Source organism: Nomascus leucogenys, chromosome 2 (genome assembly GCF_006542625.1).
Source record: "Nomascus leucogenys isolate Asia chromosome 2, Asia_NLE_v1, whole genome shotgun sequence".
In the NCBI taxonomy this organism is placed as follows: Eukaryota; Metazoa; Chordata; class Mammalia; order Primates; family Hylobatidae; genus Nomascus; species Nomascus leucogenys.
In genome coordinates, this window is record NC_044382.1 from 58303158 (window position 1) to 58316569 (window position 13412).

General features: G+C 40.9%; 1 protein-coding gene across 2 annotated transcripts in view; it reads left to right on the forward strand.

The window, feature by feature from the left end:
- CDH8 (cadherin 8) overlaps positions 1-13412 on the forward strand; it is a 378266-nt gene that overhangs the window by 14466 nt on the left and 350388 nt on the right. For both annotated transcript variants that reach the window (XM_003263129.4, XM_030795969.1), the window contains exon 2: positions 2140-2590. In XM_003263129.4, the coding sequence (XP_003263177.1) occupies positions 2339-2590 (252 nt within the window). In that variant the 5' untranslated portion in view covers positions 2140-2338. The remainder of the gene's footprint in view (positions 1-2139; positions 2591-13412) is intronic.

Below are 13412 nucleotides of genomic sequence, written 5' to 3' on the forward strand. Positions count from 1 at the left end.
TTTATTCACTCATTATTAGCATCCTGGTGTGTCCGGAATTGGTGGGTTCTTGGTCTCACTGACTTCAAGAATGAAGCCGCGGACCCTCGCGGTGAGTGTTACTGTTCTAAAGGCGGCGTGTCCGGAGTTTGTTCCTTCTTATGTTCGGATGTGTTCGGAGTTTCTTCCTTCTGGTAGGTTCATGGTCTGGCTGGCTCAGGAGGGAAGCTGCAGACCTTCGCAGTGAGTGTTACAGCTCTTAAGGTGGCACGTCTGGAATTGTTCGTTCCTCCCGGTGGGCTCGTGGTCTCGCTGGCTTCAAGAGTGAAGCTGCAGACCTTCGCGGTGAGTGTTACAGCTCATAAAGGCAGTGTGGACCCGAAGAGTGAGCAGTAGCAAGATTTATTGTAAAGAGCAAACGAACAAAGCTGCCACAGTGTGGAAAGGGACTGGAGCGGGTTGCCGCTGCTAGCTTGGGCAGCCTGCTTTTATTCTTTTCTTGCCCCACCCACGTCCTGCTGATTGGTAGAGCCCAGGGGCGGGGGGGCGGGGTCTGTTCTGACAGGGCGCTGATTGGTGCGTTTACCATCCCTGAGCTAGACATCAAAGTTCTCCACGTCCCCATCAGATCAGTTAGATACAGAGTGTTGATTGGTGCACTCACAAACCTCGAGCTAGACACAGGGTGCTGATTGGTGTGTTTACAAACCTTGAGCTAGACATAAAGGTTCTCCAAGGCCCCACCAGAGGAGCTAGATACAGAGTGTCGATTGGTGCATTCACAGAACCTGAGCTAGACACAGGGTGCTGATTGGTGTATTTACAATCCCTGAGCTAGAAGTAAAGGTTCTCCACATCTCCACCAAACTTAGGAGCTTAGCTGGCTTCACCCAGTAGAGCCTGCACCGGCGCTGCAGGTGGAGCTGCCTGCCAGTCCCGCGCCGTGCGCTCGCACTCCTCAGCCCTTGGGTGGTAGATGGGACTGGGCGCTGTGGAGCAGGGGATGGTGCTCGTCGGGGAGGCTCGGCCGCACAGGAGCCCGTGGAGGGGGTGGGAGGCTCAGGCATGGCGGGCTGCAGGTCCCAAGCCCTGCCCCGCGGGAAGGCAGCTAAGGTCCGGTGAGAAATCGAGCGCAGTGCCGGTGGGTCGGCACTGCTGGGGGACCCAGTACACCCTCCGCAGCCGCTGGCCTGGGTGCTAAGCCCCTCATTGCCCAGGGCCGGCAGGGCCAGCCGGGCCAGCCGGCTGCTCCGAGTGAGGGGCCCGCCAAGCCCACGCCCACCCGGAACTCCAGCCGGCCCGTAAGCGCGCGCGCAGCCCCGGCTCCCGCTCGCGCCTCACCCTCCACACTTCCTGCAAGCTGAGGGAGCCGGCTCCTGCCTTGGCCAGCCCAGAAAGGGGATCGCACAGTGCAGCGGTGGGCTGAAGGGCTCCTCAAGTGCCGCCAAAGTGGGAGCCCAGGCAGAGGAGGCCCCGAGAGCGAGTGAGGCCTGTGAGGACTGCCAGCATGCTGTCACCTCTCACTGGCAGAGGATTGCATTCTGCATCCTGAAATGGGCAATCCCTTCTGATGAATCCTGGAAGCTAAGATTGTAAAAATTTGGGTAAATTCCCCTTCCCATTCTCATTTGTATTTTTTTAATGTTGTTAATTCGAAGCTAGTTATTTCATGGAGTTTAGCATAAAAGGAACTAAAATGTGTCTTTTAAACAGGTAAAAAACAAAAAAAAAAAGAGAAAAGAATAAAAGGCCTACAGTGTGTTCGACCAGTGGGCTCTGTTAGCATACACCCCGAAGTGTTAAAAAAGAATGGAAGAAAGAGAGAGGAAGGGATGGAGAGAGGAGGAAAGTCAAGAGGAAGAAAAGAACGAAGAGAGGGAGATGGGAAAGAAAGAAGCAAGGAGGAAAAAGAGAACTTCTATTACGCAAACCAGTTTCTGATAGGTCACATAGCTACGAATGAAAACTAAAATCTAAATAAAGCTTAACAATTAAAGGACTTACTAGCTTACTTATTCTAATTCTTCAGATCCACTTTCTTAACTCTTGAGTTTGAGAAGTGCCTACTATTGTTCACATTAGGTGCTTTTGAAAAGCAGTGATTTTATTTGAAAACCGGTTTGAGTAGACCCTTATCTTTCTTCCTCCTTGTTTTTGCAGGAAATTTCAATGAAAAGAAAAGCCAATGGATTGTGGTCTTAGAAAAGCTGCTTAGATGATGTCTGTTTCCCGTGCTATAGACACGTGGCAGAGCTGTAAGTAAATGCTCGGCACTGCATGATGAATTGGATGGCTGCAGACCGGAGACAAAAAAAATAATTGTCTCATTTTCGTGGTGATTTGCTTAACTGGTGGGACCATGCCAGAACGGCTAGCGGAAATGCTCTTGGATCTCTGGACTCCATTAATAATATTATGGATTACTCTTCCCCCTTGCATTTACATGGCTCCGATGAATCAGTCTCAAGTTTTAATGAGTGGATCCCCTTTGGAACTAAACAGTCTGGGTGAAGAACAGCGAATTTTGAACCGCTCCAAAAGAGGCTGGGTTTGGAATCAAATGTTTGTCCTGGAAGAATTTTCTGGACCTGAACCGATTCTTGTTGGCCGGGTAAGCTTTGTTTTTAAGATCTCAATTTCAGGGTCTGTTAGTGGTCTTAAGATGTTTAATACCAGACTCTTTTTAGTTGTGGCCACCATTAGCTGTAAATTGTTCAAGCCAGATGGTTGGTGAGTTTACCTGTTGTTCTTTTAGGAATACGATTAATCCCAAGGTAACAGTTTTAAATGGTCTTGTAGGGAAAGCTTCTCCTACCACCTCTTCCACCCGGCTATCAATAAAATATAACACTGCTTATATAATGCATAAACAAATAACGTTTTTTTTTCTCATTCACACGAGAGAGATCTCATGCCAAACGTTTTCTCTAGTTTATAGTACTTGGAAGAGATATGCATCTTTTCTCAGTTTGAATTCCTACCACTTCAATTCCTGAGAATTTATTTTGTTTTATTTTATTTTAAGGCCATGCAGATCTCTCTAATTGCAGGTAGATATTTATCTTTTTTGTTTTATCATCTGCTTTTTCAATAATTAACCTAGGATGGAGAAAAGGAAGTTCTTAAAGTGGATGCTTAACTGTGCATTGTACTATTTGAAAAACTTTGCAATAGGAAACTAGTTCATCCATTGTCAGGTGAAATCAAATGTACAGAATCAAAATTTTTGTTTAGTGGAGTGTGTGTGTGTGTCTGTGTGTGTGCGCGCGCATGTGTGTGTTAGACTGGACTTACATTTGTTTTGCTGTTGTTGGCAGGTTAGACAAATGTTCTTTGTGTAGACATGGGCTGCCTGCTTTCCAAAATCACACTGTGGGTTATTGGAGACTACACGTGTTTATTCCTCCGAACTGTTCATAAGCTCCTTTTAATTTTGATGCACATCTTCATGTAGGTATAATTCCAATTATGAGCCTGCCAATGATTGATTTTCTTGATAAGTTTTAGAAGTGAATCAGGCCAATGTTATTCACTTCCCAAATGCAATGATTTAAAAGAAAAATAGGAGGAGAATTAAATGCTGATCTTCAGGACTTAACTCTTTGTGTTTCACTGGGAACTTCTGATTGCATTACTGCTTTTACCCTATTGTCTTGCAAAAGAAATTGAGCCTCCCCAAGGATTATGTTTCTCATTTCATATGGTTCTACTTGGATGAAGAAAGCCTGCATAAGGAGATATCATGAATCATTACATGGATATTTATTGAGCCTTTCCTATGTGCCAGATGCTCTATTAGGCACAGGAGGCATATCAATGAACAAAACAGTGATCTCTGCCTTTAAGGAACTTATATTTTGGGCAATACTGAGTGTTTATTGTCTGTTGAACACTATTATAAAAGCACTTTGTGGGCACCAACCTTTTTGATTCGAACAATAGCCCCCCTTCAGTATATGCATATGTATGTTCATTTGCATGTATGGATACAAATATATATTTATAAAACAAGTCTGCACTCCCTTTTTCGTAAGTTCAAAATATAAAATCTGAAAGATTTTTTTGTATCCTTGATACAAACTCAGGGAGCAGAACCGACTTGAGTCTATTATAGTCGTAATGCGTAATTATGACTGTTCATATATTTTGCCGCAAAAATGTTAATGTGTTTGATTACAGGGTGCTGCCCCAGACCCTGCTGAGGGTGTTACTTACCATATTGTTTATATACCTTAATGTTTCTGAAGTATGAAAAGTTTTGAATTCCAAGATACATCTGGCCCCATGGGTTTTCGATATGAGCTTCTTTTTTTTTTTTTTTTTTTTTTTTTTTTTTGAGATGGAGTCTCGCTCTGTCGCCCAGGCTGGAGTGCAGTGGTGCGATCACGGCTCACTGCAAGCTCCGCCTCCCGGGTTCACGCCATTCTCCTGCCTCAGCCTCTCCGAGTAGCTGGGACTACAGGCGCCCGCCACCATGCCCGGCTAATTTTTTGTATTTTTAGTAGAGACGGGGTTTCACCGTGGTCTCGATCTCCTGACCTCGTGATCCGCCCGCCTCGGCCTCCCAAAGTGCTGGGATTACAAGCGTGAGCCACCGCGCCCGGCGGATATGAGCTTCTTCACCAGCATTATCTTATCTTTTTTGTAGGTACAAAAGTGAGGTTTAGGTGGATTAATAAACCAAACCAAGATCACAGAGCTGGTAAATTATCTGCCTGAGTTTGAATCCTGTTGGAAATTCCAATGGCCATTATTTCACCCACTATACCTTATTACATATTAGGAACCAGCTAACTGGAGTTTAAACTGTAATTTACACTTAACGAGTTATTGAGTATAGAATGTAAGGTCTTTAAATGCCTACTTCTGGATATTCAGAACTTCTTTAATCAGCCCTAAGGCAAGACGTTCTCATACCATATGAAATTCTGGGAATACATGCATATTTACATAGTGGACGCTTTGTTTCTTGCTTTTCTTAGTTATCTTTTTATGAAGATATATCACTCTGACTGTGTCTTGCATAATGTAAATAACAAAACATGCTATGCCCAGGAGAACATTTCATTTTTATCTGAGTAGAAAAAGTAATTAACGTGGGGTTGCTTTGGACTCAGAATCTGATAACTGATTTCATCTCCATTCCTTACATGAAGTAATAGAGATTAGAGGTAAACAACCAGGCGTTCAGCATCTTCTTGTGACTTATTGACCTGTGAGACGTTCATGCTTCTCTGAATGACAGAAATGTTGCCAGTGAATCCTAGGATTTTGAAATAGCCAAAATGCTTTTGAGTCTTAGTGATGGTTTTTATCTAGCCTTTTCATGGCTGCCTACCATGACCAATTCCCAAACAATTGTAAAGTCAGAGTTTATTTTCTGGAAAACTTTTCTTCGAACATTTCCCATCATACCTATTTCCCTTTAAAGAAAAATGCTCCTGAATTATGACACTGTAGCCTTGGAGGATCTTGGGTTGTAGCGTAGCCAAAAATACATTTCAGGTGACTGCTTCAGATTATGAATCAGGCTGAGTGCGAAGATGTCTGTATCGGGGTGCCCACCGGTGCTTTACAGTGTTTTACCTCTGTGCACACTCTTCCACATCCGACTCTTTAAACCACTTCACCTCCCAGCTTCCCCCCAGGAACCGGCTGAGAAGCATTACTTACTTATGAGCACACCTGCTCTTTGAAAGGTCCTCCTGCGAGTCACCATGGCGGGGCCTGTGACCTAGCAGGCTGAGTTCAAGCTCAAGGGCAGAGCTAGTTTTTGAATGATAGGTTCTTCAGAGCTTCACATATAACCTTACAGCATCCATCATCTGTTTTTAGTATATTGGTAGGCAGCTGGATGCTGAGAAAGCTCCTTAGCATCAGAGATGTACTCTCTCGAGGTTTGAATATGGGCTTGGCCACTTTCTGGGTGTTAACCCTGAGAAGGTTACTGAAGTTTTTCAAGGATTTTGAAAATAAGATAAATAAGAATTTGTAAGAGTAAAGAAAATAATAGAAGCGCAGTGCCTGCTATATAGTAGTTGTAGTTGTAATTGTATTCTTAATTGTACATGTGTGTGTATGTGTTTGTAGTTGGAGTGGCAGACAAATTAACAATTACCTCACTAGGTAAATAACAAGACTCTGGGAGCCCCTTCACAGGTACATGTTGTATAGTGTGGAGGTGATGTTTCTGTGTGTCTTGAAGAGTCACTGGCCCGGGGGTGTGGGGTGGGAAGTAAAGTGCCCCAGCAAGATAGAGGAGTTTATGCAAAGTCATTGGGGAGAGAGTAAGATGACTGAGAGTAAGATCCTTCCCTTGGTCAGAAGCAACATAAGCCTTTATATTTTCTGTTGTAATGGAATGAAGTCAGTGGTCATATATTGGTTTCTTTTTAAGATAGGGTCTTGCTCTGTCACTCAAGCTGGAGTCCAGTGATGCAATCACAGCTCACTGTAGCCTCGACTTCCCAGGCACAAGTGAATAGTCCCTCCTTAATAGCTGGGACTACAGTCATGCACCACCATGCTTGGCTATTTTTGTTTAAATCTTTTGTAGAGATGGGGTATCCTGTGTTTCCCAGACTGATCTTAAACTCCTGAGCTCAAGCAGTCCTCCGGCCTTGGCTTCTCAAAGTGCTGAGATTACAGGTGTGAACCACTGTGCCTGGCCTGAAAGTCATATTCTTAGAGAGGTTTTCCCTATCAGTTCTTCTAAAATGTAATTGTTCTTCCTTTAATATTTCATACCCTTTGTCTATGCTTGACTGTTTTCCTTCCTGATAATCATTATCTAACATACTCTATACCTTATTATGTTTATTATTTGTCTCTTCTAGCATGCAAGTTCCACAAAGAAAAGGATTTTTGAGCCCTTTGGTCTTTACTCTGTATTCCCAGAACCTAGAACCCTGCCTGCATATAGGAAGTGCTCAGTAAATACTTTACATGAAAAAATAAATGAATAATTTACCTACATAATGGAAGAATTTATAATAGTCATATAAGCTCAATGGCATTTTTCAATAAAGGAACTTTCATGTTCTCTCTTTCATATGAGTATTTTATAGTTTAATGGGTAGTTAAAATTTTTTTTTATGTATTGATTTTGAAAGTCTTTCTTTGAGGAAGTGGGCATGAAGAAAATGTTAACTTGTTTAAGCAACTCTCTTTCGAAAAGCTGCAGGATTACCTCTGTGGAGACTCTTTCTTAGCACTGTCATAAAGCAACACGTTGTCTTCCAACTATCTTCAGACTTTTGTGTTTGGGCTTATGGTACAAACTGGAGCAGAAAGTTTTGTCTGGATTTCTGAAAAGCAAATACCAGTCAAACAGATTCTATTCCTGCCTCCAGTTCTCTGTGGACCAAGGCAGGGCAGAGCCTGTTCATAAACACATAAACATTGAGCATTCACATCTCCATGTACCTCAGTGTTGACTTTCTTTGGAAACTGTGACAGAGAAAAAAGTGGCTCATGGGACACTTAGCCCAATTATGCTTATTTGTTCTGGTCTTAGGAAAGAGAAAACCTGTGGTGGTTTTTGATGAATCTGGCACACAACACAAAAATACTATTCTGTGGTAAAATGTGCAGATACTCTTTATGGTAGACAGCGTGATGTCATTATGAGAACCCTTGGCTGCAAGTCAGGACGGTGATTGATACAAGCATGCCACAAATATTTATTGAGCATCTACTGTCTGCAGAGTATTTCATTGCCAGTGGATTCTCAGCTCTGAGCAAACACAGATCTATCTATGCCTTCTGCATGGGACTAATGAGCTCCTAGAGGGAGACAGACATTAAAACAGATAATCACATGAAGAAACATACAAGAAAACTGAAATAAGTACTCTGAAGTGAAGGAATGTGGTTCTCTTGAAGCATATACAGAGGAAGCTGCCCTATTCTATGGGAGGATGGAATCTTCCCAAAGGAAATAACCTGGAAGCTGATATGCATTAACCTGTTGTTGAACCAGGATTCAGGGATAAAGAGAAAAAGAGCATTTTCGATAGAGGAAATAGCATGCTCAAAGCTATTTACAGAGCTGAGAGAGGGTCAGGGTAACTGAGTTTGTCTTAGTCAGTTCTGGCTGTATAATAAGTTAACATAGACTGGGTGGCTAATAAACAATAGAAATTTATTTCCCTCAATTCTGGAGGTTGGTAGTCTTTAAGGTCAGGGTGCCAGCATGGTTAGTTCTGGTGAGGGCCCTTTTCCAGGTTGTAGACTGCAATCTTCTTGTATTCTCACATTGGTAGAAAGAGGGCAAGGAAACTTTCTGGGGCTTCTTTCAGAAGGGCTCTAGGGTTCCACCCTCGTGACCAAATTACCTTTCAACAGATCCACCTCTTAATACCATCAAATTGAAGATCAGAACTTCAACATACGAAGGTCATAAACATTCAGTCCATTGCACTGAAACACAGAGAACTAGGCTTAAAGTCTCTTGTGTCAAGTTAGAAAGATAACCAAGGATCTCTTGGAGATCTGGCTTCTTTCTCTTTTAATTCTACTACAAAGTAACTGGGGGAAAACGTCATTTCTGTTGGGTGCAATTTCCTCACTTCTGAGTGTATGGGATTAAGATATTATATATTTAAGATACAAACCCCTATGGAACAGGAATACACACACACACAAACACACACACACACACGCCCCACATGTTCATTGAATATCCTTTTTCTAAAATGCTTGGGACCAGAAGTATTTCAGATTTGAGATAATTTTCAGATTTTGGAATATTTGGACATATATTGAGATATCTTGGAGAACACAGCCAAGTCTAAACATGAAATTCATTTGTGTTTCATATTTACCTTACGCACATAGCCGGAGGGAAATTTTCTATAATTTTTAAAATAACGTTTTTATGTAACAAAGCTTTGACTGTGACCCATCACATGAAGTCAGGTGTGGAATTTTCTACTTCTGGTGTCATGTCAGTGCTCAAAACCTTTCAGATGCTGGAGCTTTTTAGATTTCAGATTTTCGTATTAGAGATGCTCAGCCTCTGTGTGTGTGTGTGTGTGTGTGTGTGTGTTATATGTAACATCGATTTTTGGCTCAAGTTGCCTTAGTCCTTGTTCTGTAAGTCTTGTGATCCTCAATTCCTTATATTGCTTTATTTTGGGAAAAAAAAAAAAAAACAGTCTGCTGTGCAGGTGGTCATAGTTCTTCTATACTAAATCCTCTCTCTTACATAAACTTCTCTGCTCTCTTTCCTCCCTTTTTTCCTCCTACCTGGGCTTCTGAGCTGTTCCTTATTTGGATGTAACTCTCTTGCTGGTAATGCCACATCTATTTATAATTCTCTTCCTCCAAGGCACTGACTCATTTTCTCTCTTTAAATTTGACCTTCTAACCTTCCCTCTGCACTGTAACTTGGAAATCGTTTGGGTGGTGCTTAGTATGAAGGACACAGGATGCCAAATAATTACACTATATTACAGTTTACGGCGTCTGCGACTGGTGAGAAAATTGCACTTGACGTGCCATTATTTTTTGCTGGCCGTTTGCATGTTAAGAGCGCTGGATTACACAGTCACAGCTTAATTGTAGCTTCGGCCTTGTGAGAAAAATTCACTTTCAGTTCCATGAAGCTTCTACCTACTCAGACAGAGCCTTGTGCACCAATAATTTGGCAGGAATGCAAGTCAGCATCGCGTGTCTCAACCTGGCCAAACAACAAGAGTTGGCTCCCTCTTGCCCAATGTCCTGACTTAGAAATAGGGGTATCCCAGAGCTGTTGGAAATCTTTGGGTGCTAATATAAATAATATAAATAAAGAGAATAATATTCGTCATTTAAATTAGCAGAAATTAGCAGAAACCCTAAACACACACATGCTCACCTACACATGAACACACATGCTCACCTACACATGCACACACATGCTTACCTACACATGCACACACATGCTCACCTACACATGCACACACATGCACATGGAGGATTTCTTAGCTGAATTTGTGCATGAGCAAAATCCCAAATCATCTGTTAATCCTTTTTGTTTTTTCCTGTAGCTCCAGACTCTCACCCTGCTCATCTCATTCCTTACCAAGGGATGAGGTGAGAAAGAGTGGATAATCGATGCTTATGTTTGTAGATGCTCTGAGAAGTAAATTCTCAGCTTTCTTATAAGAAGAATCTTGCATATTTTGTCAGCTATTTGAGAGTCATCTCATGAAGGTAGATATTTTTCCCACTTGAAGCAAAATAATAGCAGTCATATGTTTATGGATGACACAATCAGATTATATAATTCTGTTTTTTAAATAGATTGCAACAAGATAGTCAGTATAAAAAAACAAGTTCAGAGTATTGATTCCTATTACAAGTATGAAGCTGAAATTCACAGGGAAGCATTGGGCAAATATAAATGCTACATGACTGGAAAGTGACTCATTGCATATTCACATGACAGAATAGCATAAAGTCATTAAAAAATTAAGATTTATGAGAGTGTGGTTGCAACTTAGTAAATATCAGAGGCAAGATATAAAATGTGTATAGAAAATAATTATTAAAATATATGCGTGATACAGTCAGAATGCCTGACATATATCTGTTAAAATATGTGTGTGAACATGAAAAAATATATTTAAATATTTTTGTATCTATCTTCAAACCATGAATATAGATGTATGTATTCAAATTTACAAAAATAATAAGCCATTAGTGCCCATTATCTTGCTCACCCATACACCCATATTCAATACTTTTAGTCATTCTACTGCTATTTTTTCAATTACCTTCACCCCTACAAATGCATACACATTGCCAATGCTCTTGATTTAGGTAGTTAATTTAAAGAGAATGCAAATCACGTCTATAACCACTATTCACTGTTTTGATGTGAAGATTTCCCCAGCTGAAAACAACACAGAATCATAAAAAAATCCCAAATGCATGATTATATCTAATGAGTATGTGATATCCAGGTAACCCACCTTAAAAAAATTGAGCAGTTAATTTCTGACATTGGTTCAGATTACTAACTATACCACAAAGCAATACAGGAGAACCTGTAAGGAAATATATAAATATATTCAATCTTTTTTTCCCCAATATATGTGGTTGGATTATGAGTTTTAAAAAATAATCTTCTGCATTTTATTTTCTTAATACGCTTTTATTAAAATGTAAAAATGAAATGAGAAAAAATAATATATTTTTCAATTATCTTAACATCAATGCCATCCATTCATAGCAAATTCTTGGGGACCGTTACTTAATGTAAAACAAATTTGGAAAATAGAATCTCGTTTTAAAAACTACACCTCTGCTAAACACTTGTATGGCCAGTTTCATCAATTAATAAAGCACTAGGCTTATTTAATCATTTTTATGAAACTATGAAGAGAGAAAGAACAGCTACAATCTTTCTGCATTGCTAAATGCACATTAAACAAGTTCCATAACTATGGAATAGACCAGATATTAACCAGATGTGAAGGTTTTATATTTGATTTTTTTAATGAGAAACTATCTTATGAGTCTTCAAATAATATAATGAGCCTACAGGTTGCTTGTAATTTTTTCAACAGATAGGAATGACCTAGAAAAGTTATTTATGGAACCATGTTATTCAAGAAAGATGAAAGTGTTACAGCATTTACAGAATTTCTTTTGGCCTGGCTAAGAATGTTTGCTAGACAGTGGTATTTTAAAAATAGTTCAGTATTTTCCATCTGTACATATCATTTCCATTATAATTAACTTAAATTCACCCACTTGCATGCACATACACACCTTGGCCTAATTTGGTCATCCATGTTTCTGTCCCTAAGTCTTTGAATATTTCATTACACAATATTTCGATAGGCAGCCTTGTGCACAAAAATCGGAATACTCAGTTAAGATATGAGCGTGTTTTCTCATCAGCACTGGCTCTCTAACCTCAGATTTTAATATGTTTAGGAATCCCTTTAGATGTTATATCCTAGAGGAGAAATATAATACACTACATTTTTATTACTCAAAGTGAGGTCTGCAGACCACCAGCAGCAACACATGGGAGCTAGTTAGAAATACAGAATTTCATTCAACACCTGTACACCCGGACTTATGAATCAGAATCTGTGTTTTAACACTACCCCCAGGTAATTCTTATGCACATTAAAGGCTTTAAAATGAAATACACATTTAGTTTTTAGGAAATCAGCCAATCATCAATCAACCCCTGTGTGGGTCAAATCATGCTTTTTTGCTGTCTGTACCCAGCCAGAGTCACTTTTGAATACCACCCAATTTTAAAAAAAGGTCAAGGGGGCTAGTGTTTGGAAAAGCCCTAGGTGAGGTTTTGGAAGGAAACAGCTGTTGATTTTATTTGAACCCCACGTGGTGGGTGATGAATATGGTGGGCTGATGGGACTCCTTCCACATTGCAGGTGATGGTGAAAAGCCACTGCCTGCGTGTGCACCCATGCTCCTACCACCAGCTCAGTTCCTCAGTGAGAACTGTTAACTGTTGTCTGCTCAGTTCTGTGGACTACTTCCTTTTCTCTATATGTATTTACCACAATGCGGCAGATGTGTTCTGAAATCTACAGAGTATCAAATGTTACTGGGCTTCCATGGAAGGCAGTAGCAGAATCCAAATAAGCCTGATCAGAAGGGCTGAGGAATATTGGGAAACAGCAGGGAATAAAATACTACATGCGTATTTTTATTTCTCCCTAATCCTAAGAATAACCCAGCTGGGTTGCATACATTTTTTTTTTTTTCTGTGACTTTGTGGTTGAGACCAGGAAACTGATGACATTATCCAGGGACATGAAAATGGGGGAGAAAAAGAGGGTTTGTTTGTTTGTTTGTTTGTTTTTGAGATGGTGTTTTGCTCCTGTTGCCCAGACTGGAATGTAATAGTGTGATCTTGGCTCACCGAAACCTCCACCTCCCAGGTTCAAGCACTTCTCCTGCCTCAGCCTCTTGAGTAGCTGGGATTACAGGCATATGCCACCATGGCTGGCTAATTTTTTTTGTATTTTTAGTAGAGATGGCGTTTCTCCATGTTGGTCAGGCTGGTCTCAAACTGCCAACCTCAGGTGATTCGCCTGCCTCAGCCTCCCAAAGTGCTGGGATTACAGGCGTGAGCCACCGTGCCTACCCCCAAGAGAAAAGGAGATTTTAAGTAACCTGAATAAAGTGATAGTATCTATTGGGTGTTTACTATATGGCTGACAATTTATTAAAGTTTGCCTATTCAATCTTCACATCAATCCCCTGATAAAGGTACCATTATACACATTACCAGATCGGAAGAAAGTCACGGAAGGGAATAGTGATTTCCACTAGAAGGTGCAGGGGAGACAGATAGTGATTATGTGATGAAGCCGGGAGTCAAACCTGAGCTTGGTGATCACAGAATTTGTTCCTGTTACCATGGCAACACACGATCTCATTTGAACCTTATGTGGTAGGTG